Source organism: Ruditapes philippinarum, unplaced genomic scaffold (genome assembly GCF_026571515.1).
Source record: "Ruditapes philippinarum isolate M1 unplaced genomic scaffold, ASM2657151v2 ctg452_1_1_1_1, whole genome shotgun sequence".
In the NCBI taxonomy this organism is placed as follows: Eukaryota; Metazoa; Mollusca; class Bivalvia; order Venerida; family Veneridae; genus Ruditapes; species Ruditapes philippinarum.
In genome coordinates this window covers 508,283-536,051 of record NW_026859349.1, presented here as the reverse complement: position 1 = coordinate 536,051, position 27,769 = coordinate 508,283, and the positions used below count along the sequence as shown (strand labels likewise).

The window sequence follows — 27,769 nt, the reverse complement described above, 5'->3', positions numbered from 1 at the left end:
TTTTTATAGATTCCTTAAATAGTTTCCACCCGAATATTAAATTCACTTACAATATTTCTAAGTGTTCGGTATCTTTTCTTGATGTTTCTGTATCTAAAGACGTAACAGGAAAAATTGTTACCGATATATTTTGCAAACCTACAAATATGCATTTGTATTTAGATTTTACATCCTCTCATCCTTTATCATGTAAGCGTGGTATCCCGTTTAGTCAAGCTAAACGTTATAGACGTGTCATTTCCGATGACGGTACTTTTAAGCAGTCTTTAGATACGTTGAATAGATATTTTTCTGATAGAAATTATCCTAAATCTATTATTGAGAAAGCGTTTTCTAAAATTGAAGGCATGTCCCAAAATGATGCTCTTAGTCCTGTCGTTAAAAGTACTAGTTCAATAATACCTTTTACTGTATGTTTTAATACATCTCTGCCTAATATTGGTGAAATCTTAAATAAATATTGGGATCTATTACTTTTGTCTGATAAGGTAAGCGTTAAAAATATACATACCAAGTTCAAACCTATTTTAGCATATAGACGTCCTAAAAACATTCGAGATTATCTTATGAGAAGTGCTTTACTTGATCGCACATTTTTATCTAGCCAATGTTTACGAAGTAGATGTTCACATTGTAACAATATAATTGTTGGTTCCCAATTTAATAGCAGCATAACAGGTAGTTCTTTTGATTTACACAATGATGTTAACTGTACTACGCGTAATGTAATTTACCTCATTACATGTAAAGGCTGTAAAAAGCAATACGTAGGTCAGACTAATCAAAATGTATCATGCAGAATGAATAAACATAGATTTGATATAAGAAATTGTGACGTTAATCCAGTTTCACATGTTGCGATCCATTTCGGATCAAACGATAATAAGTGCTCATTGTCAGATTTTTCATTTTTACCTATAGAAATTATAGAAAACAACATGGACCGGTTATGTAAAGAATCTTTCTGGATCCATAAATTAAATACTATGATTCCAAATGGACTAAATAATAAAGTATTGTTTGATTTATAATATAGGTTACATGAATATTAATATGTTTGTCTATTATCTTATTTTTATTAACACAGTCTAATAGACATCTGTATCACTGTTGATCCATTTTAATTCATGTACCAGCTTTATTTATAGCATAAATATTTGTTTCTACATGTTATCATAGTTTTGCCGCTAAACGCCATAACGTTTTTCGCGCGTTTAACGCGTGTTCCGTTATGACGTCGCTTCCTGTAATTTTATTATGTTTTGCACTGATGAAGGCATATAGCCGAAACGTTTGCAATTAAATTTAATTACTAAATGTTCGTGTTTGTGTGGCTTGTCTGATTATTCTAATTTTGATACATTTTTAACATAATGTATGGTGACATTGACTTTCTTTTCCTAAAGAAGCAAAATTTACGCATGAAGGCATTTATTTCTGCCTGTTATTCCACTTAGTTTGATTTTCTTTTCATCCGCATTCAGATATAGTCCGGCAACAGTGAAAATTATATTTTATAAATTTCACTAATGGTTTATCAGAATTTATTACATGTTTTGCAATAGATTACTGAATTATAACGGTTAATTATATTCCGATAATTTCACAGTAATGATTACCAAATATAATTTCACAGTAGCCGAACTATATTTGGCGTAAAAATAAAATATTTATCATTAATGAATGTTTTTTTCAGCGGAAATGTAGTCAATCATAATAAAAAATGTACGTGATAACTGTAGTTCGTAAATATTTACGAACGTTGTGCTGAAAAACATCTAAAATCTAAAAATAATCATGGAATTATATTTTGCTTCAACATTGTGACGTCATTATTTGATGACGTCGTGAAGATAAGAGCATGACGTTACGCGGCAAAAATCAGTAAAATGGTGTAAAAATCGTTAAAAAATCATGAAATAAACAGAAAATTTGTTTGTTTTACATGTAAGATCAAATAATAGTTCACTCGTGAACCCCAGCTATTATATTTTCACTCGTGGCTACGCCACTCGTGGAAAATATTGCATCTGGTGTTCACTCGGTGAAATATTTTTCGATCTTACACTGAAACAAACAAATATCCTCTATATAATCATCTGATATATTACAATAAAACACTGGAAAGCATGAAATAAATATTGTTCATGTGTCAGAATTGGTTCATGTTGTAACAGTTTCGGAATTTTGTAACGTTTGAAAGAACAACTTTTACAAATATAACAACGCAAATATGCCGAAATGCCTAAGATAGAGTTTTCTTGATGTTTGGTAGATATCAATTATATTGTAAGCAGGATAGTCTTTTTATTTTCAAAAATGTATACAAACGTTACTTATATTTGTTAAGTGATTTGAAATTAATGTCATTACAGATATATTTGTCTTCTCACCCAGGATCATTGATTTTAAATATGTCGAAATTCTAATAATTATTATATTTTTATAAACAGTGCTAGGGATGTAAGAAACGTTAAATGTTCAGTGTATGTCATCATGATCCGGTTCAATCAAACCGAGGGTCATTAGACCCCATCATGAAACCGCTTCCCAGTTGTCTTCGAAGACCGCCGCGCCCCGCCCCTTTCAATATAATTATTCATAATGAAGCTATCATAATTAGTAGTTACGATTTTTACTTTTTCATATCATGTCATCTTTGTCAGAAATCAGGCGGCAAATTTACATAACGCCATATAACCCCTCTTATCATACAGTAATAAGACAGGTTGATAATAGACATCAATGTCTGAAAAAGTATTATTCTGCTGGCACAGCTTTCATCAAATATGGTTATGAATGGAAACCTTTCTTCTCACTTTGTGAGCGCGGTGACGTTATATCATTCCCCATAATGTTCTCTTGTTATACACGAGCCTTATAGAGCAATGCTTGTCAGAGTAGTCAATAGTCAGAATACATGTTTATTACAATAACAGACAATGACAAACATCCTTCTAACCATTATAACTGCTAAAACCATACATTCTAAGAAGCTATTCTTCTACCTCCTCATATACATACGTGAAAAGAAAATATGCCGCTGTTGGAATGTTTGATCTATTTCTTTAGGAGTCTGTCTGTCCTTTAAGAGCATTTACACATATACAAATACAAAATTTATAACAAAAATTAGCATTGACCTTTCTTGGTCATACAGCATTATGTGAATGTCCACAGTAAATATTATAATAGGAATACCATGATGCCAAACGTAAACTAAATGCATTAGAATAAATAGCTTTGATAACCATACTCCATCATTTTCTTGTAACTCACGACAGCTTTATTTGACTAACTGTAAATATGTTTAAAACTTATGTCAGTGAGTGCAATGCATTTTGACCGAAAAGTAATTTACATGTATTAATATTTTAAATCTCTACGACGCGCAAGAAATTACGACCAATTCACACTTATCTGTTACAATTTTCTTGTTTTTATCAAAATATGGTATACGGTATGAAAATAATATCATTGTTTTATCCGACTGATTTTATCAAGATTAAGGATTGAGTAAATTAGCGCTGAGTCATTTTAAAAGGAAAATTTATCTTGAAAACAAAAAAAAAATCATAAATTTTTCAATTTGACAATTTTTATATTTTTTTTAAACTGTCACTTTCTACACTATGTTTTTATTTGTTAATACATGATTTCCTGACAAAACATTTTTTTTCAGATTTATTTTGCGATTAAAAGGGGATTTCCAAACCTCACACGGACATAACAGTATAAATAAGTTGATTGTATATATGAACATTCACAAAGATCTTGTATATAGATGAAACACTAGGAGTATGTGTCCCTCTTCTGACTCACCGAAATATGTTTGCTAAAACCTTGGCATAATTGATTGGTATAATGGAATGTATGACTAGGTCCTTTTAAAGTCTCCGAAAAACAATAAATGCAAACGCACGGCTTTACTACGATTGTAATTATCCGTTTGATAGACGATTATTGGGGTGAAACTGTTATCCTCCTCAGAAAAAAACTGGCTTCATTTAGAAATATTTCGGGAATTATTTCTTTAAGCTATCATTATGGTTTTTATTTTGCTTCATTAAAGCGCTGTATTCCCTAATATAATCATTTTGGATAATATATTACAGGCATTAATGTACCAGTTCAAATTACCTTTAATATCACATTGTAATGCTAAGTGTCTGGAAGAATTGGCGTGTTTTCAATACGGACACATTATCCTTTCCTAATATGTATAAGATGAAAGAACTTTTTTATAATTGATCTTATATATAAATAAATATAAGTACATGTATGTTGAAACTGACTTTTCGAAATACACGTTTGTAATTTCAATCAAACGTTCAATTTTTGTTTCTAAAGAAATTAAACATATCTTCCATATTTTAGTCAATACATACTTTACATTTCTTAAAAAAATTTGACTTTATAGCGTAGTGAAGATTGTTAATGCTATAGATTTAGGGTTCTAAAAATATTCCATTTCGACACATGTATGTTTAACATTGTTTCAATTTGTATACATGTAAATATGTATTTTAATGTAGAAAATGAATAAGAAAAAATTATCGTAAATGTAATTGTATATGCATACTGTCCATATCAATTTTCAATACACTATAAACACATCCAATGTATTTTCGATTGTACCTAAGGACTAATATAAAGTTTTGACATGCCAAACGGAAAGTTCAAATGTGCTAGTTTACACAGAGGCAGTCAGTCAATAATTTAATTTTGAATCCATGAAGAAATTCATGAAATCATTAACAATAACCTAATTTCTAAATTAAGCTGGCAACGAAAGAAAAACTTCCTGTCTATATTCTATTGCCGACTAAATCAATATGCATATTTGAGATAAGTTGATTCAATCACTTCTACACTTATCTGTCTCTGATAAGGGGAATTAAAGAAATAAAAACATACCTTTTGTTTATTTTATAGTCTGGCGTTTTAGACCTACACTGTAAAATAATCAGATTACTTTGTTGACACGTGGTAGTCTGGCCTCAAATAAATATAGCTCTTTTCTGGTAAAGTTGTGTATAAAGGCAAAATAAGCGTAAACAATGTTTAATGTGAAACAGTCGTATACATCAATTTGTGTTCTAATAGCGAATGAATATTGTGACTGTTAAATAATAAAAGAAAGCGTAACAACCAACACGTGTATCAACATACACTTTCTGATTTATCATTTTCTGCGAGTATTATATGATAATGAGTACCCATTTTTCTAATACATAGATAATACAAAATTTAAACTGGCTCTAAAAATGTTAATTATCTCGGTTTCAAGAAATTGAATATCTATTATTGTTTCCTGTTCCCAAACATTCGTTTTCTCTGTAATAAATACTTTATTTTTATTCATATACAAACACTGTCATAGGTTCCATGATGTATATAGCATTTATCAAAGTAGATTTTACCGGCTACAGTGGCCTCTTGAGAGTCACGTCATCCGCTTTTACACCATTGCTTTTCCAAACTTTTTAATAGTTTTCTAGGTCAGAAGAAGTATACAATGTGAATCACGTTTGTAATTTGTTAGGATTTTTCCGATCCACTTTTGTGACCGTTGTTTTACCGTGCAAACTTGTTTACTGTCAGTACACAGACATATTATAAAACCTTTTTAATGCTGTATTCTAATTTTAAAATCATGATACTTATTCGTAAGTTAATTGAAAAAAAAGACTTTAAGTAATTGGCAATCTGATTAAAATCAGGTCATAATTAACGCTACGCATTGAGATCTGAGGGACACCAATTGGAAATCACCTTCTCGTGACCTTTCAAACAGCCAGTCATCGGCGAGCTTTCATAATTTTGAAAGCGATGTGGTTTCTAATTTTAACCGCTGGAAAACCAATACTGAGTAGGTAATTTTCACGATTTCGAGAGCAAAAATGGCGTTGTCCATATAGCCAACAGGTAAACTGGCAAAACAATCTTGCCCATTAAACACTGAGTATGTTATTTGTTTCAAATTACTTCAAACAGTTTTTTTCATACCATGATCTATACATACTAATATCATTCAGAAATTCTTACATTATAATATCTGTTTAAAATCCTTAGGAAGATAATAATTGGTCAGATTTTCTTATTTATTAAAAGCTATAAATTTATATATACCATTGCAATATCTTCACTTAAAGCCCAGCGTGTTATAACTTGTTTATAATTAACAAGGTGCAATGCTGCTTAATCATATAAAAATCTGAAACACATTCTAAGACTTTTGATTTAAGCAATTTTTCATTTCAAAACTGGTTCAAATATTTTGTACATTGTGAAAAAGATAAATTTCATTTATTTACATTCATCAAATTGAGAAAAAATACTTGGTAATTAGTCAGTATCTTTTCATAGATGGCCTATGTAAAAAGATATACATGTACTACTTGAAGGTGATAACTATTTGTACTCAGCACCAGACACATAGAAAAAATATATTGTTTTGTTATATAAATGATATTTTTTATTGAAACAACGCTTCATTGCTGATGTGTATACATTGAGATTAAAGGGTATAAAGCTATATCTTGTAAGATATTTTTATGAATTTTGGCAACAGTATAATTATATTGTTAAAATAATATAACGGATGATTCTCGAATGAGGTGTACCATAAAATGTCTTATCTCACAAAATATCACGTTGCTATTTTAACTAGTGTTTATCCATTTAGCAATGGTTTTGTACATGTACTATTGTCTTTTAAAGACAATTTACAGCCATATTTCTTTCATAAAAAGCTCTTTGGGAGTATTCTTCTTTAAAATTCAAACAATAGTTTTATAGCTTTATACACTTTATTAGTTTTTTATGAAACAAAAGATCAAAACATTGCAATATGTAAGGACATATATTATGAACATTGCGCCAAACCTTGCTCATGTTATATTATTTAGCCATATGTCGAGAAAATTTATTGTGTTCAGTTATCTTCAACGTCGACGGCTTTTAATTTTTAATTGTATTGTTTAAGTAAAATATGGAATAATTTTCCCTCAAACAATCGAAAATATAAAACAAGAGAATAATACTGTCAGATGGTTTATTCAAATATAATTATGTACAGTTGTTAACACTGATGATGTTTCTGTATATAATGACATTGTATGCTATTCTATATAAAGGAGAATATAATTTTCATTTTATTCAACCGGAAACAAAAGTGAAGTAGTCCGAAAGGAGATTTCATATAAGTATTTTAGACAGTTCGATAAGGTTTGTCTTTAAGAATTCTAATGAATGATACAGAATTAAAAGGTAAGGTACGACATGGTTTTATTTTGTGTTAAGACATGTATATGGCATGTGGACAATTATCTAAGACAATAGTCAGTAATAATATTTGAATAATGAAATTAATACAAATGAATTGAATGTATTTACTTTGAAATGTTTTGTAAACAGCGTTTAATTTATCTCATGTTTTTTTTTCTTACAAAATCAAGCCTGATAAGCAATGTTCGTCACCAAGATGAAGCGGAAATGAATTGATGCTCATATTTTTGAGCTACTTGATATTGAATTATTTTTTTTCTTCTCAAAACAATCCATGTCCACGTGAAGTTGTGTCCCGACATTTGAAGAATCTTGACCTTGGGTTTCTTTCTGCAACTTCTCGCTCCTCAGGGCTCATTTCGTTCCAACGCTTTACTGTTGTCATCTTGTTCCGGAAGTCACGTGGGTTGTCGTTGTTTGGGCATAGACAGTTGATCTGTAAAAAATATTGGTCTTATGACCTTTCATTTGAAGCAACACTTTCCAAAATATATGGTACATGCTTCGGAATGCAAACTTACATACGGATTTTATAGATAAGTTATAACAATATATATATTAAATGTAAAATACCCATTTCAGAATCACTTAGTCACATACACAATACCACAAAATTTAAGAAAAATACAATAAAAATGTGAACAAAATGGGTTGTCTTTGCATTTATTAATAAATTTTTCAATGTGGCCGTTTTAAATGTAAGATATTAAAGAGATACAAAATAGATATTTTGTAAATTCAAAAGGTATATATATTTGTTATTATTAGCAGCCAGTAAAACCAATGGCATTGTCATCTATGATTAAGTGCGTGTCAACAAATGATAACTTCATATGATATATAATACTACAAACAGCGGGCTTTTACAGCCTTTCTTTGGTTAATTGTTTTATTTAGTTTCATTCATATAATCAGTTTTGAATGAACAGAGAAATTCACAGTTCAGAACTAACCTTGTAGTAAACATAATAACCCAAATTGTGTTGTTCCTTAGCAATTTCGTCTCCCTGGCAGTAGTCAAAGTCCTCCGCTGACTCGCAAGTTACCATTCTAAATAAACAAAATAAACTGACCAATAAGACATTAAGAATGTAACAATTTTCTTTAGGAACATAAAACGATCTACATTATTCCAGAATGTTCGAATATGAACACGAAAATTAATAACAAAAAAAGACACACACAAAACAGATTTAGTATCTTAGCGCAAGTTTGTTTTGATTGTGTTTTAATATTCTTTAATGTTTTCTCCGTGTATTTCTTGCTTTAAATTTCTTAATCAAAAAACAATTCTGAAATCTTCTGAAACGAGCTTCGATCCAAAAAGGTTAATTACGAAATTGGATTACTCAATGTAAGGTCGAAAATGAAATGGTTGCAAATAAAGTTCTGTTAAAAGTTTTAGAAAGATAAGAATTAAAATATTTAATTGCATGTATCTTAATTTTTACATAGAAAAATATGACCATGTTACATGTAAGGAGCCATTACTGTTATTTGACTTAAGCAGGATACACTTGAAGACAAGTTGAATTGCAAATTAAATAATAAGAAAATAAATCACACATAATAACATGATTATAACGTACGACTGGGTTTTCGTTTCTTTAAACATAAGCTGGGTTCCTGTTTGTCCACATGGTAAAGTTCCTGGCGGACATTTGCAGTTTTGTATGAATCTTGATTCCAGTCTTCCAGTCCCGTCACCATGGTCACGTGTAAAGTTGAAAACATCAGCACAAACTTCACCTTCTCTACAGATGTCCATGTCACCATCAAATCTCTGAAGATTATAATAGACATTTTTAACACTTTATTAATGAATATTCAAAAAATACTCGTGAACATGCAAGTATTCAATTATTTCCTTGTGTTATAATTATGTTAATTTTGTTGGGCACTAAAATAGATGGAATTTAATCTTTGAAATACATTTTTTTAAATAAAGACTGTCAACATAAGCAAGTATATATTCTTAATGTCAGAATTAAAACTATTATTTATACCATGCTGTAAATATTAAAAATATAAAATAGTGTAACAAGATAATGTTATCAAAAGAAACATTTAGAAATATTTTACTTTAAGAAAACAATCTTTTGATTTATTTGATTTATATATTATTGATATGGAAATATTTGTCTTGTGTTACAAAGCACCTATAGTTTTTTCTGTTTCTGGCAAAAGTAAATTGCAACATAACAGCAGTAGCAAATAAGAAATGAACCGCGTCACGACAAAACCAACATAGTGCGTTTGTGACCAGTATGAATCCAGACCAGTCTGCGCATCCGCGCAGTCTGACCAGAATCCATGTTGTTCGCTATTAGTTTCTCTACTTGTTATATGGTCTTTAAGCGAACAGCATGGATCCTGATCAGACTGCGCGGATGCGCAGGCTAGTCTGGATCCATGCTGGTCGCAAACCCATTATGTTGGTTTTGTCGTGGCACGGCTCAAATATTCAGAGATTCCATGTACTCTAAGATTGTTTCTTACGTTATTTATTGTCAATATAGAAATCAATACATGAAATTATTCAAAAATAGCGTGTCAACTTAACAAGAAGACATCAAAATATGAGCAAAGAAAACTACAGAGCACTGATAAAATGACACCGTAGTTTCCAGATGCCTCTTGGGAAATAATACTGCTAATTATGCATAATGGTAACAGCCGATATTTGATAATCGAAAATGAGCTATCACAAGTTAAGTATTTGTATATTACTAAGATATCAAGCCATAATGATGGTACAATTTTCCTGCAATTTGCAAAAGTAGGTTTGTGTTCCGTTATAACAATTATCTTGATATGTATTTGTCACATGAAGGCAATTTATTTTTTATATTTGTTCATACTTTACGTGGGTACCTAACGCCACTCTTTACTTTCTCAGCATCTTATATTTCTGTTTGCAAATATACAACAGAAAGAATTATTTTCAAAATTATTAAAACTGTTTATATAGGGTTATTTAAATATTTTCTTTTATCATGTGTTTAAAAAGTATATCGCGACTGTTATAACATTCTGCTGTATAATAAACTTTTTTGACATTGATCATAATAAGGAATATATTGTATTTATGACAGGAGGTCCTACATTTGTTATAAAGTTACATAGACTAGTATGAAACTAATTCTTTTTGTATCCAGCTCCTTTAACAATATGGAGGACCTGCGTCATAAATGTTTATATAAATGGACAACCAATGTCAGATTCTTGACAACGAATTGCAATATAAAGTATTTCTACCATAATAGTATAGTAGTCGTATGAATGAGAATATAAACTGCAAAATATTCAGGCTGTGAAATTTAGAGCATTTTTCTGTGTTTCATTTTACTAATTGCCTCGTAGTTAACACACAACGTCATCATCAAGATATGTTTTCATATTCAAAACATGGATGTCTTTGGCTTCACAAAAGTCGAAATCGTACAAAATTAAAAACCGTGTATGTAAGGAAGTGTGTGTCCATTTAAGACTTATCTAGTTGCAACAGATTGTATTCTGAACGTCTGAATATTCTAAATAAACAGATTATGTCAATCATCCTTATCATGCTAAACCCTGCTTGTTGATTCACATTACAGTAGACGTTTGATGTGTGAAATGGTTATTTTGCAACATTGATATTGGTATAGAATTTATATTGCAATACGTTTGTAGCAATGTTAAAGTTGGCAACGCATACTTTACTTTAATTGTTCGCCATGCAACACTTACTTTACTTTAATTGTTCGCCATGCCACACTTACTTTACTTTAATTGTTCGCCATGCAACACTCACTTTACTTTATTTGTTCGCCATGCAACACTTACTTTATTTGTGCACCATCATATTTACCTTAACCGCCATATTCTAAAAGCGCGTGAAATTTTCAAATACAGTTGATACATGCTTTTGTTAAAATCTATTTGAAAGATTATAAATGAGGCCATTATTTACTCATTGTCTAAAATAAATCTTGCTTATTGTCTAGAAATATCATTGCTTATTGTTTATATATATTACTGATAACATGGCTTATTATTTAGTTTATCAACTGTTAAAAGATGATTTTGAAAACAGGCATCACTTTGTTTGATTTACGAAAGCAAGAAATAATAATAATTAAGCTTGTGATCATATATATGTTCAGCAATATATGAAGTCGACATATTTTGTTTTTGTAGTCAAACACAAAGTTATGAAACCAATGTCATCATAAGTCTCGATGGTTTTACAAACTCCAGAAAGCATAAAGTTACGTTTCTGTTCTTATTCTTCTTTATGTTAGTACATGTATCCTTATTATTATATGATGATATACGACAAAATTATCATCTGATGGTTATACACACTATTTTTTTCAAAACAAAGAAACGCTTGTTCTTAAACTGGTTCGTATTGCCATAAACATACATCATAAACATGCATCAAAGAACCCCGCATGTCATTAATTCTTGATATTCACTATGGAAGAGTAATAAAAGTAACAATAAGTTTAGTCAATAACCTTAAAATGTCAAACAATAATGCAAATAAAGATCGTCTTTTTCCGAAGACCCCATTGTGTCTCTTAGTAATGCATAAAAACAATTCTGGCTTAATAATATTGGACGATTAAAACACCTGCTGGCAATCATAAAAATGACCAAATCTATTGTAATAACTATGACATTAATATGAGACTAACCTTCAGTATTGTAAGATATTTACGTCTTGGTAATTATTCTAAAAAGGGCATTCCCCGAACTAAAATCAAACCATGCAATGCCAGAATGAGTAAACATAAGTTTTCGTATAATATATTTCATTAATATAGCAGTGTTGTTGTTATTCCATTTGCATAAACAACTGCCTCAATTAGTCAGGAAATTTGGTAAAAATACAGTTTCATAAAATGCAATTTTAAAAAGGATTCTACCCTTAATCTTTTGAAAATTAGTCCCATTGAAGTTTGCTTTAAGTTTGTCTCGCGAACTTCATCTTGTCATCAGTTGTCTCATACTGGAGATATATTTACATAAATGAGATAATGTTGTCATGTTAAACCACTGATTACAAATGGCAGAGTTTAATGACAGACATGATGAACTAAAAATCAAACTTTTTACTGAGGATATTTCCAGCGAAAAAAGACAAGAACACTTTTTATATCCAGCTTGAAACGTTTACAAATAAGCTTTTAAATTTCTGTTCGATCTAAGCGTATAAAACATGCTATCAAAGTAAACTTTAAATTTCAATACTATAAAAGAGAATGGTAAATTTTCAGACGTCTAAAAATGTGACATAATTAAATTATTTCATAAATTGCCTATTTGTGGAGGTCTGGTCGCAAATATTTTACCATTTATGATGTATTGAACAGTTTGAAAAGGCTAATTTATTGTAATATTACGAATTAATCAACAAATAAAATTTCGCCATTGTTCTCATTGATGTTTTAAGTGAAATTTAAAAGGGTGTTAAGATATCTCTTATCAAAACATGCAACGAAATTCTCATAAAAGGAGAATGTAACTTCGTTATTATTCATGAGTTTCAAACTGGAGACTAAATAATTTGTTGAATCACTACGATCATTGTAGAATCTTCGAATATGTCCATATATACAGCACATCATTATTCTACTGGATCTACTCTATATTCAGAGTGTATCCTAAAATAATTGAAGCAATTTTATTGTATAAGCCATTCCACGTGCAACATAACCTCTATCACAATTAACAAGTGCAAAGCATAATGAAAATATGACGAGAGCGTCATGAGATTTTTTTCTACAATTTAAACTATTTAATGCAAAATGGTTTAACTATTTTATATGAAATGTAGCCACACCTTATTGGGCTTATTCTGATCAAAGGAAGGTTTTACCAGAGCGAGCAGTGAAAACAATAAATCAAATGTATTCGCATAAATGGATTTACGAGTCTGTTCATGACACACAGTGAAAAGTTCAACATGTTCTCTCACACCTAGCACACCCGTGAGCAAATTTCAATATTTCAGCATAGTGTTGGAATCAATTATTAGAAAAAATAACAACTCTCATGATAAATGTATCATATCAAAACAAAATAACATAATTATATGATACAAATTCTTTAAAATAAATTTTATTGTCAAACAATTTCTTATCTAAACTTTGCACAGAGCACTTCTGTACTGTGTCAAATTGTTTAGAGTTTTGTGCTATATAAATGATGTTGTCTGAATATTGAATCTTGAATATTTGATAATTGAACAACTCCCCCGTAAGCTTTACAAACAATGTCTGTTGTTGAGGAGCATGGTTAGTATCATTTTAACATTAATCTTACAATAACATTACATACAAATGATCGGTGCATTTATTCATTAGAGGCAATATAATGCTGTATTTTGTTAATGTTATTGAGAATAACAAGGGAATTCAGATTAATAGCATATTATTCCTCCAGTAACAAATGTTCTAACAACATCGTAATGTAAAGCTCTGTGCAACAAAAACTGTACCTTTATATTTCCATTAGCGTTAGACAAATTTTCCTATCATAGAACAATGAGTGGACATGATTTCTAGTAACAAGAACTTTAAAGTATACACAGCAGCATTTATTTCTTTAAGTAATTAGTGATATTAACATCATTTTAATACGTCCACGTACTTGAACTTTCACGTGAATATCAAAATTGTCCTATATTGATAAATACTGAAACAGACTTTAGTTGCTGATAAGCTCCGCCTCCATAGCATGCCACATGTAACATCACTTGTGTATTAAATCTTGGAATATAAAAGCGTACTAGCTCTTGTTGTCTCTTCTAGTTCAAATTATACAATAGTATATTTTACTGGACATCTCATTTGAGATATAATATTCTTGATAATATACTTGTCACTAAAACAAAACATACAACAAAAATATCTAAACGTATTGAAAAGCAATAAATAACAAGGGAAAGAAACGAAATTAAACATGTACACTGTTTTAAAACATCTACTTTTTTATTGAAAATAAATCGATATGCCAATAAATATCTGGTTTTTAAAACATAAGATCAAAATATTAAGACATCTTCATTTTAAGATCTTTTTACATACTCATTATATCAATCAACAGACAGAGATGTTTTAATAAACAAATTCCATCGAAAAGTCACAGGAAAGAATCCGTATTTGTCTGTTAAGATATATCTGTATATGATTTTATGTAAAATATTTGCACTCTTTAGATAAATTGCTTTCCTTCGCACCAATTATCCCCTTTATTTGAATGGCTGACAACCATTTAGATATTAAAGGCAAACAATATCCTATTACTGAAATTGGTCGAGAAAGTTTCTATTCAACCGTTCCATGTAATAAGATTTATTTGATGATATGTTCAATACGAACATACTTGAGTAGGATTTATTATCTGTAAATCAGCATCAGCTTTGAAAAGTTACGGTCATCGACTTCAAACAATCTATTGTTAACTCCTAGCTTACATTCCTTTGATACAGTTTATGAGTAAATGATTCCTTTTATAGACCTTAGAAGTAAAAGATTCCTTTGATACACATAATAAGTAAAAGATCTGAAACAATTTGTAATGTCTACAGCACAGATTCTACTTAACTCTTTGTTTAGTCGTGTAAACTTTATAAACATATGTAATGCTGGTAACTATAATTACAATGATGACATATGTATATGGCAAATTTGACTTTAAGATTATTTTACATTTATAATTGCAACAAAGGCAATGTACCGGGTATGTTTCCTTGCCCTTATATCATATATTTGTATATTTCCATCGGTTTGTAAAATTCCATTAAATTTGTATTTTATTATATTTCAAGTTTCAAGTTACAGTCAATCGTGTCGTTTTGTATGGTTGACCCTACTTATGTCGCACATCAATTTTCAGGGGAAAATTTCACCTTGTTCGAGGTAGGAATCAACGAAGCCTGCTTACATATCCCTATTGAGCTAAGCGGATGGGCCTTACATGAGCTTAGATTACTTATAGATAACAATATAGATAGAAACAACCCTGTGAAGTATTTTGATCTGAATATTAAACGAATAAAATATTAACCATAAAATCACTTTTGAATTATAGAAAATGATTGCGTTATTTCTACAATAACTTGTCTTGAAATGGTTTGTTATTAGAATGATATTGTAAGTTGTAAGTCTATTACTGTTGTAGCGAGTATACGTTTTATTCTGTTTTCATCAACTGATATATATTTTAACGAGTTAAACGTTTTTTTATTTTTAAACTATGCATATGTGGTTATGGGTAAAGGTCTTGATTTTATGATAGTTGTGCCTTGTATCATGGATACAAAGAATAAATGAATGTGGAGAATTTGAATGTTTACAAATATATTTGCTGTAAGCCAAACATTATAAATTGAAGTAAAGTATATTATCTTGAATTTCATGAAAGGAAAAAAAATGAATCACAACAGTTCAACATTCTCTTTCAAAGTTTGGTTGTTGAACTTGCATTTTATTAACTTTAAGGCATGGCAAATGTACTGTCTATGACAAACTGCAAATAGATGTAATCTATGTTGTCTATTGCACAAATTGCTTTAATCGCTTAATCTTTTAATAAGTAGCTGACGGTAGAAGTCTCGCAGTATAGATGTCAGAAAAATCATCAAAATATTTTGCCATGATATTAAATGTTACTTGTAGCTGGCATATTGCACATGGCATGACCAAGTGCAACATCAGTGTTCACGGTTGGTTGTCAAAAACATTATACAAGGTGTAGTTTGTAAAGATAATTATATAACGTTAATGTAACTTATATGTATTATTGACCTTTTGTTGAAATGTGTATTTTTAAATCGTATACATATACATCTATCTTGTCGTAATTACTAATGCGTAATTATTCCCATCAGTCAGCCATGATTGCATTTTCGGTTACATTTGACACAAGAAATAGATAGAATATATTAGAGTTCGTATGGTACTTTCTGGGGTTTCATATTACACAGGGACTTTTTTTTGAATATACAAGAAAAGAACATCAAAATGCAATGATTTACTCGGCTACTCCTCGTACAATTAGATGCCTGTTCGATGCTCTTCTATATTATATTTGCATATTCCTCTTGTATGTCATATCTAAACTTGTTTATACACCTCCACTTAAAAAATTTCATCTTATTATCTTGCATTTCTTGTATTTATTGACTATGATTCCTGAAGTGTATTTCACAGTAAAATATTTTTTAACTTACAATTAACATTGGCAGTAGATTGGAAACTTGAAATGAAACACCTGTATAGTCATGACACAGCATATTTTGTATTTAAACTGTATTAATTTTCCCTAGCATATACTTTCTGCATTTATATTGATGAAAGTAAAAATAAAATACTGTTTTTAATACATTGTTATTTTTAATAATGTTATAATGAATACTATATTGTTAAGTATATTTCACAATAATGCTAACGTTATTTTAGAATCTATGAATTATCCAGAATACCCTAAATTGACTCTCAAAATCATTTTCTAGTACCTAATGTTTTTATACGTAGGAATGCTGAACGATATTTATAAAGCTGTCGTTATGATTCCATCTAAATCACATCGTAATCACCCAAACAAACTCTATAAAACATGTCATTATAAATACTCTGTATTCTTATAAAGAGAATACATCACCATCATCAAATCCACATTACGATCTTTGATAATTTACCACTATATTTGCTGATGCTATCATCTTATGTTTTTCTTATCTTTTATTTATCTGTTTATGATAATTTAAGTATATGTTTACATTTCTAAACGTCAATCGAATGCATGTAAATAAATGTTTTTGTAATTTAATTTTGTCGATGTAAGTTAGGAAAGAAAGTGGCGTTGTTTAGTACAATAGAAACTTCATTAGTCAGTTCCAACTTTCGCCAGTGCTTTTCTCATATTTGCAAATATTTTTAAAACAAATGATTCACATCATATTAAAGACTTGATTCCATATTTCACGATGTTTTTTTATAATTTATACGGTCCGTTCAATGATGAAACTGCCTATTCCATTACATTCATAATGTGTGACTGCCTAGCCAGCCACTATTCTCCTTATTTGTATCTGTAATTATATTTGATTTACGATTATACAGGCCAAAATGTTATCCTCCCTACATTATACATCATTATAACGGTTAGCCACGAAATTCTATCTTTTGGATATCATTTAATGCTACAATGTAATTGACATCTTCGAAGTTCTATTGTGTCGAGCGTTTCATACACCATTGTCATACAAAGAAATAAATTTACAACATTTATATTTTGAGAAAATATGATGGTAAAATAAGCTCCATTTAGCATTAGATAAAAGCACGTTCTACAAATTTTCTTTTTTCTTTTTCATAAAATTTTAATGCGTATATTAGATTTGACAACATCATAAATGTCCTGGGAAAACTGTAGTGTTGCAATCAGGTTTTGATAGGTTGCCCTGAAGCTCTCCCTTCTGAGTTATTGTGACAGGGTTTTCAATGAACATGATATATTTGTCAATAGTTTTAAAGTTACCTAAATACATTGTAGAATAAATGTCCATATCAAATTTTAAGAAATACTGGATTAATATGGATGTCTGAATGAAATTAATAATTAAAGGTTTGGGTTTGATTATCAAATATAACATTTAAGATTAACAAGTGGTGAGAGCAGCGTTTCTGCAACACAGCCCCAACAATATTTTACCATAGGTACCCAGTAGGCCACCGAACGATCATAATCATCCTTGGAATTACTTTTTATTTGTCTATTACTGTATAAAATAAAGTTGTTTACCGTATAAAAATTAAGTTAACAATTTCGTAACAGATTAATTTAGAATATTATTGCAGGTTTAATGACCTATAACACAAATGATATGTCCTGTCCTGTTCTCTACCGCACATAATAAATTAACCATTAATTGGTAGGTAGAGGCATAACCTTATAGAAGTTGCAAAACTATCAAAGTAACTCGCCATACTTATATGGATGCATGTGACATCATGCTTAATACGTTGCCAGGAAACAACATTTTCTGATGAATGTCTGTCAAATACATATATGCAAGACGAATGACGTGTCAACGTACATAGTACTTATGTAGTTAAAACAATGTTATATACTGAGGAATGCAGGATTACAAAAGCCTTTTAAAGCCTTTCTTAAATAAAGCGTGGATGTTTAAATTCAGCAATTCGTAGATATCGTTGTATCTTTGCTATGAACTTTTGAATTCTTTACACAACCAAAGACACGTTCTGTATATTTATATTGTATACCCCGATCTTCTCTGTAGGTGTATGAGTAGTTTGTTTTGAAATAAAAACAAAATGAAATTGAGCAACAGCATGTTCGAAATCTTTCTTCTCTTTGGTTGACGTTTAAACAGTAAAACTTATTGTTAAATTCATAAATAATATGTAAATACACGAATAATTCATCGTTCTGTGAGGCCCCCGATGGAGATTTTGTTTTTTAAACTATTATCAAGATTTATTTACCATATACTTCTTCCACTAATTGTTTTAAAAGTTAAACACAAATTGCTATATCTTAAATTCTTTACTGACGTGATATACAGGAGAATACACGACTTCTTAGATCTCTATACTCTGAGGCACTCACATTCATTTTATTCAGGCTAAATTTTCTCATTTTAACCTGAAGCAACCTATAAAACAGATGACGTGCTATTCTCACCTTTCGTAATTCTAATTTTTATTGATTTAAAAGCTCAAAACAAGTTAATTTCCCTCTTTCACTATAGATTGATCTGAAAAAGTATTGAATTCAAACGAATAAAAGATCAAGCCCTTGAGCTAATGAGATATAAAATGTTTGATATCTCACTGGGTTAATTCTTATAAACATAAGACTTGTTATAAGCTCACTTTAATGAATTGTCGGTTGTAAAAGCGTCATCAGCTACATTTGTAATTTTTCCACTGAAAATTTTCACAAAACTTTCATTTTTCTTTTCGAATAATAGAATTCTTTCACTTTTGCACAATTTGTACAAAACTTACTTTATTTTAACTTATTTGAAAAATGGGAGGTTCCCGCAACAATAGGGCTTTGATTCGATTAGATATATATATGAAGAAATCAATTAATTTTAATCATCATCACCCTTTAGGCTATAAAATAGTTTTCAAAGATATCGACGCCTTAACAAATAATTGTGTACTGTCTTTCAGACACAGTTATAATTTCCAACATTGTTTAGAAATATTCAAACATCAATAGGTACGAATTATATAGAAATTACCATTACAATAATATGCATATATATCTACTTGATATGAATTTGATATTTTTTTTCTATTTTCCATTTTAGTTAGTGTATATTGTTTAATTTCATTGTCATTGTGATTATGGATTATAAAGGATGGTGTTTTGTTTTTCTACATTTCTGACGTATCCTTGTATTTAAATTATGCTTATCCGTATTTAACGTATATTATTTAGATTAAATGTAACTAAATAAGTGATTATAACATGCTTATAGATGGTTTATAATAATTTTACAAAGTAATCAGGTAATCCTATTACATTATTTATCCGGTAGATAATGATTTTTTAAAACTCATATTAAAATAATCTGAGTACTATTTAGTGTACAAATAACATCCAACAAATAATCTGAATATATCTTTGTATTTCGTAATGAGCTGTATTTATTGTCATATCGTATTATTGATATGTTTCTTCAAATCACGACTAGCTGCTTGTTTGCTTAAAAATGTGAATGCCATTCCTCAAGCAAAATCCTTGTTTAGGAATGTATTTAGGATATTGTCTTGTAAATAACTTTGCCTGTTGCCTATTTAACTAGATATATTGAATTCAAAACTATTTATTGTTGTCGTAAGTAAGTTCGCCCCTTTAACACAGATAAATTTCAGATAAATTATTCATAATCTATTCCTAAAATGATGATAATGATGAACTGTAAAACTAAATGCACTAACTGCCCATACGTGATAGAGACAGGCAGACGATAATTATGATAATCATGATAGTCTGCTAATATAACTTAATATACTATAATTATGTTAAGGGATGGTAGGGTTACATGGTATAATATCTATACTAATCACATTAGTTCCAGTAAGCGGCTTGGGATGAATACTAAACCAAATTCATTTGTAATCAGATATAAACATTAATCTATATGTAATATGAGCGATAATTAATCTATGCTAATATAAGGAGGCGTAAATTTATAACAGAGTTTTGTTCATCTTGTACATCAGAAGCACTTAAAACTCTCAATGATTACTACAAAGAACAAACTGTGTTTATCGATGATAAAGATTATATGAATATTATTCAATATAAATTGAAATTCTGTATTTATCTTATTTAGATAATAAGATCTATATATATAAATATATCAAAGATATATCAAATCTATTCAAAAATATCATTTCTTGAAATCTTATTGTTTCACGTTTTGCTTTAATATTGCTTTCCGTTATGATATATAGAGATACTAACTGAAGTTATAGAACATTTTAGCCGCGTCACGACAAACCCAACAAAGTGGGTTTGCGACCAGCATGGATCCAGATCAGCCTGCGCATCCGCGCAGTCTGATCAGGATCCATGCTGTTCGCTTACAAACTCTATTACAAGTAGTGAAACTGATAGCGAACAGCATGGATCCTGATCAGACTACGCGGATGCGCAGTCTGGTCTGGACCCATGCTGGTCGCAAACGCACTATGTTGGTTTTGTCGTGACGCGGCTGATTTTTTGATTATTACAAACTGATTTGTCAATCCTATAAAAAAATTTATGCTATAAAACAGTGGTAGCATTCTATTTAAATATATTTACGTGTTTTACTATGTCGACATATAAGCAAATCCTTTAAGATTACAACGAAAATAACATATACATACAAAAGCAATCCTTTGTAGGTATTTTGTTATAAAATCCTGGTTTTTGCCTAGATATTTTTGGGAAAAGTGCCTAGCCCTTGATACCTTGAATTGTGCGACATTGTTAATTTATTCTAACCAACCCAAATTTTAACTGACTCACAAAAAATACAATAATATTTGACTGTAAGGGAACATACCGGAATGAAAATCATCAAATTTGTTAAATTTGTTAAACTGGATATATATGAATTTCAGTCCGATTGGGAATTAATCTTAAAGACTTAAAGAATTTTTTTTGCACATTTGTCATCGGGAATGGGTAATGTGAACCGTGGTGACACTTGAGGCCTGATATCAGAACGTTCAGATCTTTTTAAAATAATGTTTAACAATATTTAACTATTTCTTAGTAAAATGAAATAATGTATATGATAAATGTGTTATTGTCTGAATGTATAGCACAGTCGATGTTTTCTTTAAAATAAAGTCGTAATACATTTCGTCTTACAAACATTACAAAAGTAATAGGAAATAATAGTAACATTTGATTGCGCGCTTGTTTTGTATCTTATTTCATTCTAACAATAAAATGTAATTTATTTGTTGTTTTATTCATACAACCATTGTTTAAATATTATGATATAAACAAGAAGAAATATTTTATTTTGCCGTTAATTATATTTAAAAAATACAAAACTACTTTTAATGTGGATGTTAATCTGACAAAGCATTAAAAATGTAATGTCAAAGCAAGTTTCCTACTCTAATTTATTATCAGTATGAAACCGAAATAAATTTAGCATCCACTTTGTAGACTGATATCTAAATTATCTAAAATTACACTACCATTGTACATGCAAAATTACATCTGCAATAACGTCATTTAACAGGAATGCAATATACGTGTTGTGCTGTTTCATTCATTTTATAAAACTTGAATAATGTTATAAAACAATAAACATGCATAAGAAATTTCGAAAATAATTATTTTATGATAACTGATAAACAAATGCTTAAATGGTACACAACTACCGCGTTTAAATTTTAATAAAAAGTATAATATTCATGAATTACATTTATCTGTCATTAAAGAATATACGATTATAAAGACTATCAATATAATTTTGAGAAGAGAACAAATTTAACTTCAAAAATTACCTGCACATTCACAACTAAAACATCATCTTTGTCCACTGAAAGACAGTCGGTTACCGCTAAAGTTACCATCAAAACTCCAAAAAGTAGTTCCATTGTTATAAACATGTTTGTGTGTTTGTTTACTGTAAATTTTCAAGAGCTAAATATAGAATGAGCGCCAAATTATAAGTATCAGATTTTTTCCGTTCTTAACCCGATTTTATACCGCGAAACTCCACGAGATCTACCTACTCGTATTCATAGACGCTTGCTATTGGTTTGGAAGCCGAGTCATCCGCTATAATTGAAAAAGAGATAAATGTCTGATTCTGAAAGTATAGCAGCATGAAATTTTGTCAATTTCCGGATGTCAGTCTATACTGAAGGTAATTTAAGGGTCACTACCACGTGTCTCTACTTCAAGATTCAATTATTTGATATTGGCCGTATGCTGTGCCTGAAAAATCAGTCTTTTTCTTCCTGATTTAGAGCAACTATACAATATGTTGTCTGTATATAGAAAAATGAATGATCACTTTGTTTCATGCATGTTTAAAATTGGCCGGTGCTGTCCGTCTCAGATCTGCCAATTTGCAATGAATTAGATTCATTAATCGAATAACAAAAGAAATGACATGTGCACGTGTGGAAAAGGTCATGAAAATCTGATTTTTAGTTTCACTTACAATTTCTGTTGTGTACGAATTTATATTTTAAATTATGTTAAGATTTCAGTCTAGAACAAAGATATGTAGAGTATTAAACAGTTTTGAAATTTTTAAAATCTGAAAACATATATTTTGAAAATGAAAACATATTTTCCAAAAATGTATTAAAATTTGTCAAACTACCTCTTATGCAGAAGATTTGTTAGGTGTTCTTCTTTTTATCTATTTATGTTTTCCTATGTTTATATTATTACTATCCTGATGTTATAACCCAAATAGATGTATATAACCATGCGGCATTATTTGTTTATATATGAACTGAAGTTATTTAATAAATACCTTATTGTATCATGTAGTGATACATCGCTCATCTGAGATTTTTAAGTTATATTTCTTCAGTCTAAATGATTTTCTTTAACCTAGGTAGCAACATTGATTTTACTTTTATGGAGGTTCACTAAGAAATGCAGCATGTAAAATAACCTTGAGCATTGTTATATATAAGTAGAGGATTTTTACCTTTTTTCCTATACAAATAGGCTTGGTTTATACAATATGTATAGGGGACCACAAGCTGATTTTGATATCAAATATTGATACTCATACTCATATTGACATTATATTCTTAAAGGAAAAGTGTTCTAAAACATGTTTTCTAGGTAAGTCTTTGTAAAGTGGCCATTTTTATCATTGTTTCTATAAAGACTTTTTATACAACCATTAGTTAATGCCCTGCTATTCATATTCTGTTGTTCTTTATTTAACCAGTATGTGCAGAAGAACGTTCTTGATTCTCTGATACTTAATATTTGTTAAAATTTTGCCCTTGAAATAATCGTCCTATACGTTCACGATTTGATTGATACAATTATCTTTGCACCCACACACAAAAGGCAATTATCAATAGAAAAGCAATCATAATAAGCTTATCAATATTCATTAAGGGTCCTATCTTTGCAGACTCTAGAGTTTTCATGATAAACAAAAAGACGCTTCGAAAACGTAATTGGAATGAAATTCTTTTTATGTAAACGTTATCAGTTGATTGAATTCATAACATTTCAAATCATCATTCAAAAACATATCATTGAATTCAGATTTTTTTCTTATTTTATCAAGGGACCCAATTGCAAATAATAATATTTGTATAAAATACTGCAATTAAGTATGAATCAGAATTTTATCATTTGAGAATGAAAGCATATTTCTACTAACATATTTCATAACATTATGACCAGATGTGTGACAAGTTTGGCTTTATCTTGCCCAATTGATCATTTGTAGTACGCAGAGTGTATTTAGTAACCGCGAAGAAGTAAAGCATGTAACGCTTTCAATTTCACTTAAGGATTTGTTAAAGATGCCAATATTTTGAAAAAATCCATACAGAAATGAATCTTGCTTTATTCATGGACATCTATCACCTTTTCAAAGAAAACTCAACTTAATTTGACAAATCGAGAAGTCACATGGTATTTTATGATGCATGATTCTATTCCAAAAGGCTTTGCAAACAAAGAAATTGTTGTATTTGATTCTTTCTTCTGTAGAAATTTTTTTAACAACCAACCAGGTAAACAAAATAAAAATGACAGAAAAACCTACAAGTGATAAAGTAAATTTGACAGTTTATCAAAAAATAGCGTGTAAAGATTCAGATATTCTTTCGGTGAAATGAAATAAGATTTCAATCTATTTTCCTACGATAGTGTCTCTATCAGAAACTGAGCCTTAAAGGAACTCCATTGAGGTCCAAAGACCTGAAAACATTAAATATGAATTTCTTACATAGATCAGCTCGTGCACTTAAAATAGAGAGATATGCAAAAGATAATTTAGAAATATATTCTGTAATAAATTGAAAATCATATTTTGTGTTGTTTTCAGCCCGATTTGAGTGAATAGCGTTGCAACGACAAGTCTTATTCTTCGAAATATTTTTCTAGTTTCACTGGAAAAATAACGCGATCAAATTCATCCTCCTAAATATTTCAAAATATCACAAAAACGTTCATGGGCAAGACATTAACTTCATTATTTCAAGAATTTTATTTCACGAAAATGGGAAAAAAATAATGATAACATATAGTCATTTGTTGATTTACGTGATGATTTCAGTGTTGTTGCTGTGTGTGTTGTTGTTGTTTGTATTTTATTGTTTGTTTGTTTGTTTTTTCGATTAAATGACATTAAAGCGGCACCACCAATATTACGAGCATATATCATATAATCTTTATTTTTCGTGTAAGGTAAATTATATACAACTAATATTGTGCAAATACGCCAATAAACATATCATATCCGTCTTTGAAGGTTTGGATTGAAATGTTGAGAAAAATTCCGTTTAAAAAACCACATACATTGCATTTACAGTAACTTGGTTTTATAAACATCACAGTATTTGGAGTTAATAGACAAATTAAGATTGATCTTGTTTGAAACGGTTCAAGAACTAATATCAATCACTGGTGTCACCCTATGTCTGATGTACTAATTACATTGAATGGAGAGAGATGTTCTACTGGTATCAGAGTTTATTTTTTGTATGTTAGTGTCGCAAACTACTTTACTACAGAAAGTTTGTGACATTCGAAAAATAAGTTGTTGCTGAACCTAATTGATTCTAGCATTCCGGATTAAACATTTTGAATTTTAAGAGAAATAACCATAACGACCACTGAGTCGTAGAATGGACTTCACTTAAATATAATAACTGCAAGTGTTATCCTGAACAAAATTGAAAACAAAAATGCCAAAATTAAAAGTGACATTTCCCCTCTCCATAAATTTGCCAATCAAATTATATATAACTAAGAATTATTACAAATTTTCTCGACTGTTACATCAGCTTCAACATAAAACAAAAGTGTAATCGACTCTTTTGAATATTGTTTTTATTCTATTTTAGATAAAATGATTTTGAAGTAAGGGAAACATGCATATAATTGGATGTAGTTATCTATGTCCGCAGTGAGTAATATCGAAAGATATTGCGGAAAAATGCATACTTTGTTTGAAATAACATAATTGAACTAAGAAATAAAACGGTTTTATAGTTCTCATTAATGATCATATTAGTTATAATGTATTGTATTGAAAATTGCTGAATGTAATCTGACATGGGGAGATCAATGAGTAACAATAGATCAATATAATTATAAATATATAAACTGTAGGTTTGTAAAGGAAATTATCTGAAAAGTCCTAAAACTACAATCAAAATAAGCATTGTTAGGCCACATGTGTCACAAATCACATTCGTCACAAGTTTTTATGAATTTGTGACGAATGTGATCACATTCGTCACAAATGACTTTTGTGACGAATGTGATTGACCAAAATCGGGTAAAAATGCCAATCACAAACGTCACAAGCAAAATTGAGAATTTTTAAACAGGCGAATCACAAATGTCACAAGTTTATTTTTCAATATGTGATACACGGAATATCATAAGGACAATCGTGGTTATATCAGTGCGATAGTACAAGGGCGACAATGCAATAAATCGATATTGTGATGTCGACATCACGATACCAATATCTTTTCACCACCATTGCATTATCGCCATCGTACTAACTTGTTGCAATATCGTATCGTCGGCATTGTATTGTCTTCATAGAACTGTCGCATTGTCGTAATGGTATTGCTATCAAGTCGTCTTACGTTCTCGAAACCTTCAAAAAATTTTGGTGACAATGCACGGCATAGTATCAGACTTCAACTGGAAGTGATCTTTTACCTCTGTGAACCTCAAATTTCTTCCCACCATACAGCGACAGTCTAAAGGAATCTCACAGACTTAATCTTAGTTTCAGTACAAATTATGACCATATTTACACCAATGAGACCATATATGATTGTTTGGGAAGTAGCTGAGACCCCCGTTGACTTTCAGGATATCTAATTAGAGATTAGGACCTTTTGACATCAATGAACCTTTTTTGGTCTGACAGACTTTTGACTTCCGCAGACTTTCAGGAATCTTGGTTCAATTAAAGAGTATGACATTTTGACATCTAGGAACCTTCTTTCCTGAGACGATTTTGCAAGTCTGTGCCAATTGCTTGCAGACGCTCTATGGAACTTTCCATATCTATTCCACTAGTAATAATAATATAGTTAATTCGTTTAAACAGATCGTGTCTTTGTGGCGGGGCCGCTTTATCGTTTCGACGCGTCTTAGCTTTTTTCGCCTTTTATGATTAGATAGTTTCAAACGACGGTGTTTAGTGAATTTTATAGAGGATATTTGTTTGTTTTGAGTGAATATGAAATATATTTCACTGAGAAGTGAGAAAAAAAATGAAATATGTATCACGAGCGCGTAGCGCGAGTGAAAATATGAACATTTTCTCACTTCGATGTGAGATATAGTTCATATTCACGAAAAGCAAACACATTTTCTTTTTATTTTATGTGCCTTTTGAAAAGTGCTTTTAGACCGTTTACTACAATGCGGACCAAGTGTGCCGATATCTTCCTTCAGGCACACTTGCCCTGTATCATAACCTTTTTATTGCATATGTAGACACTCAATTATGTTATTCTTCTAAACAAAGTTTAATGTTTTATCTCCATACTGTTTTCTAACAAATCGTGTCTATTTTCTTCACATTTTCCGTTCGCCACAAACATTTGTATTTTAAATATCTGCTCATTAAATTTCTATAAAATCATATAAAAATGTGCAGAAATTTAATCTTTATCTATCCTGTTGCGTGTTATGCTGATAAGTTAACTATAAGTTATATCTTGAGCGCTCCAACGTCAAAACTTGT

At 30.0% G+C, this 27,769-nt stretch overlaps 1 protein-coding gene across 2 annotated transcripts in view; it reads right to left on the bottom strand.

Moving 5' to 3' along the window:
* Positions 1-7,043: 7,043 nt before the first annotated feature.
* The window catches only part of LOC132756162 (uncharacterized), a 31,125-nt gene continuing 10,399 nt past the window's right edge, over positions 7,044-27,769 (bottom strand). The window contains exons 1-4 of one of the 2 annotated variants that reach the window (XM_060747159.1): positions 22,344-22,592; positions 8,880-9,073; positions 8,244-8,340; positions 7,044-7,726 (exon numbers count right to left, since the gene is read on the bottom strand). In XM_060747159.1, the coding sequence (XP_060603142.1) occupies positions 7,553-7,726; positions 8,244-8,340; positions 8,880-9,073; positions 22,344-22,448 (570 nt within the window). In that variant the 5' untranslated portion in view covers positions 22,449-22,592 and the 3' untranslated portion in view covers positions 7,044-7,552. Of the gene's footprint in view, positions 7,727-8,243; positions 8,341-8,879; positions 9,074-22,343; positions 22,593-27,769 lie in introns of those variants that run through there. The other variant, XM_060747160.1, reaches the window with a different exon arrangement.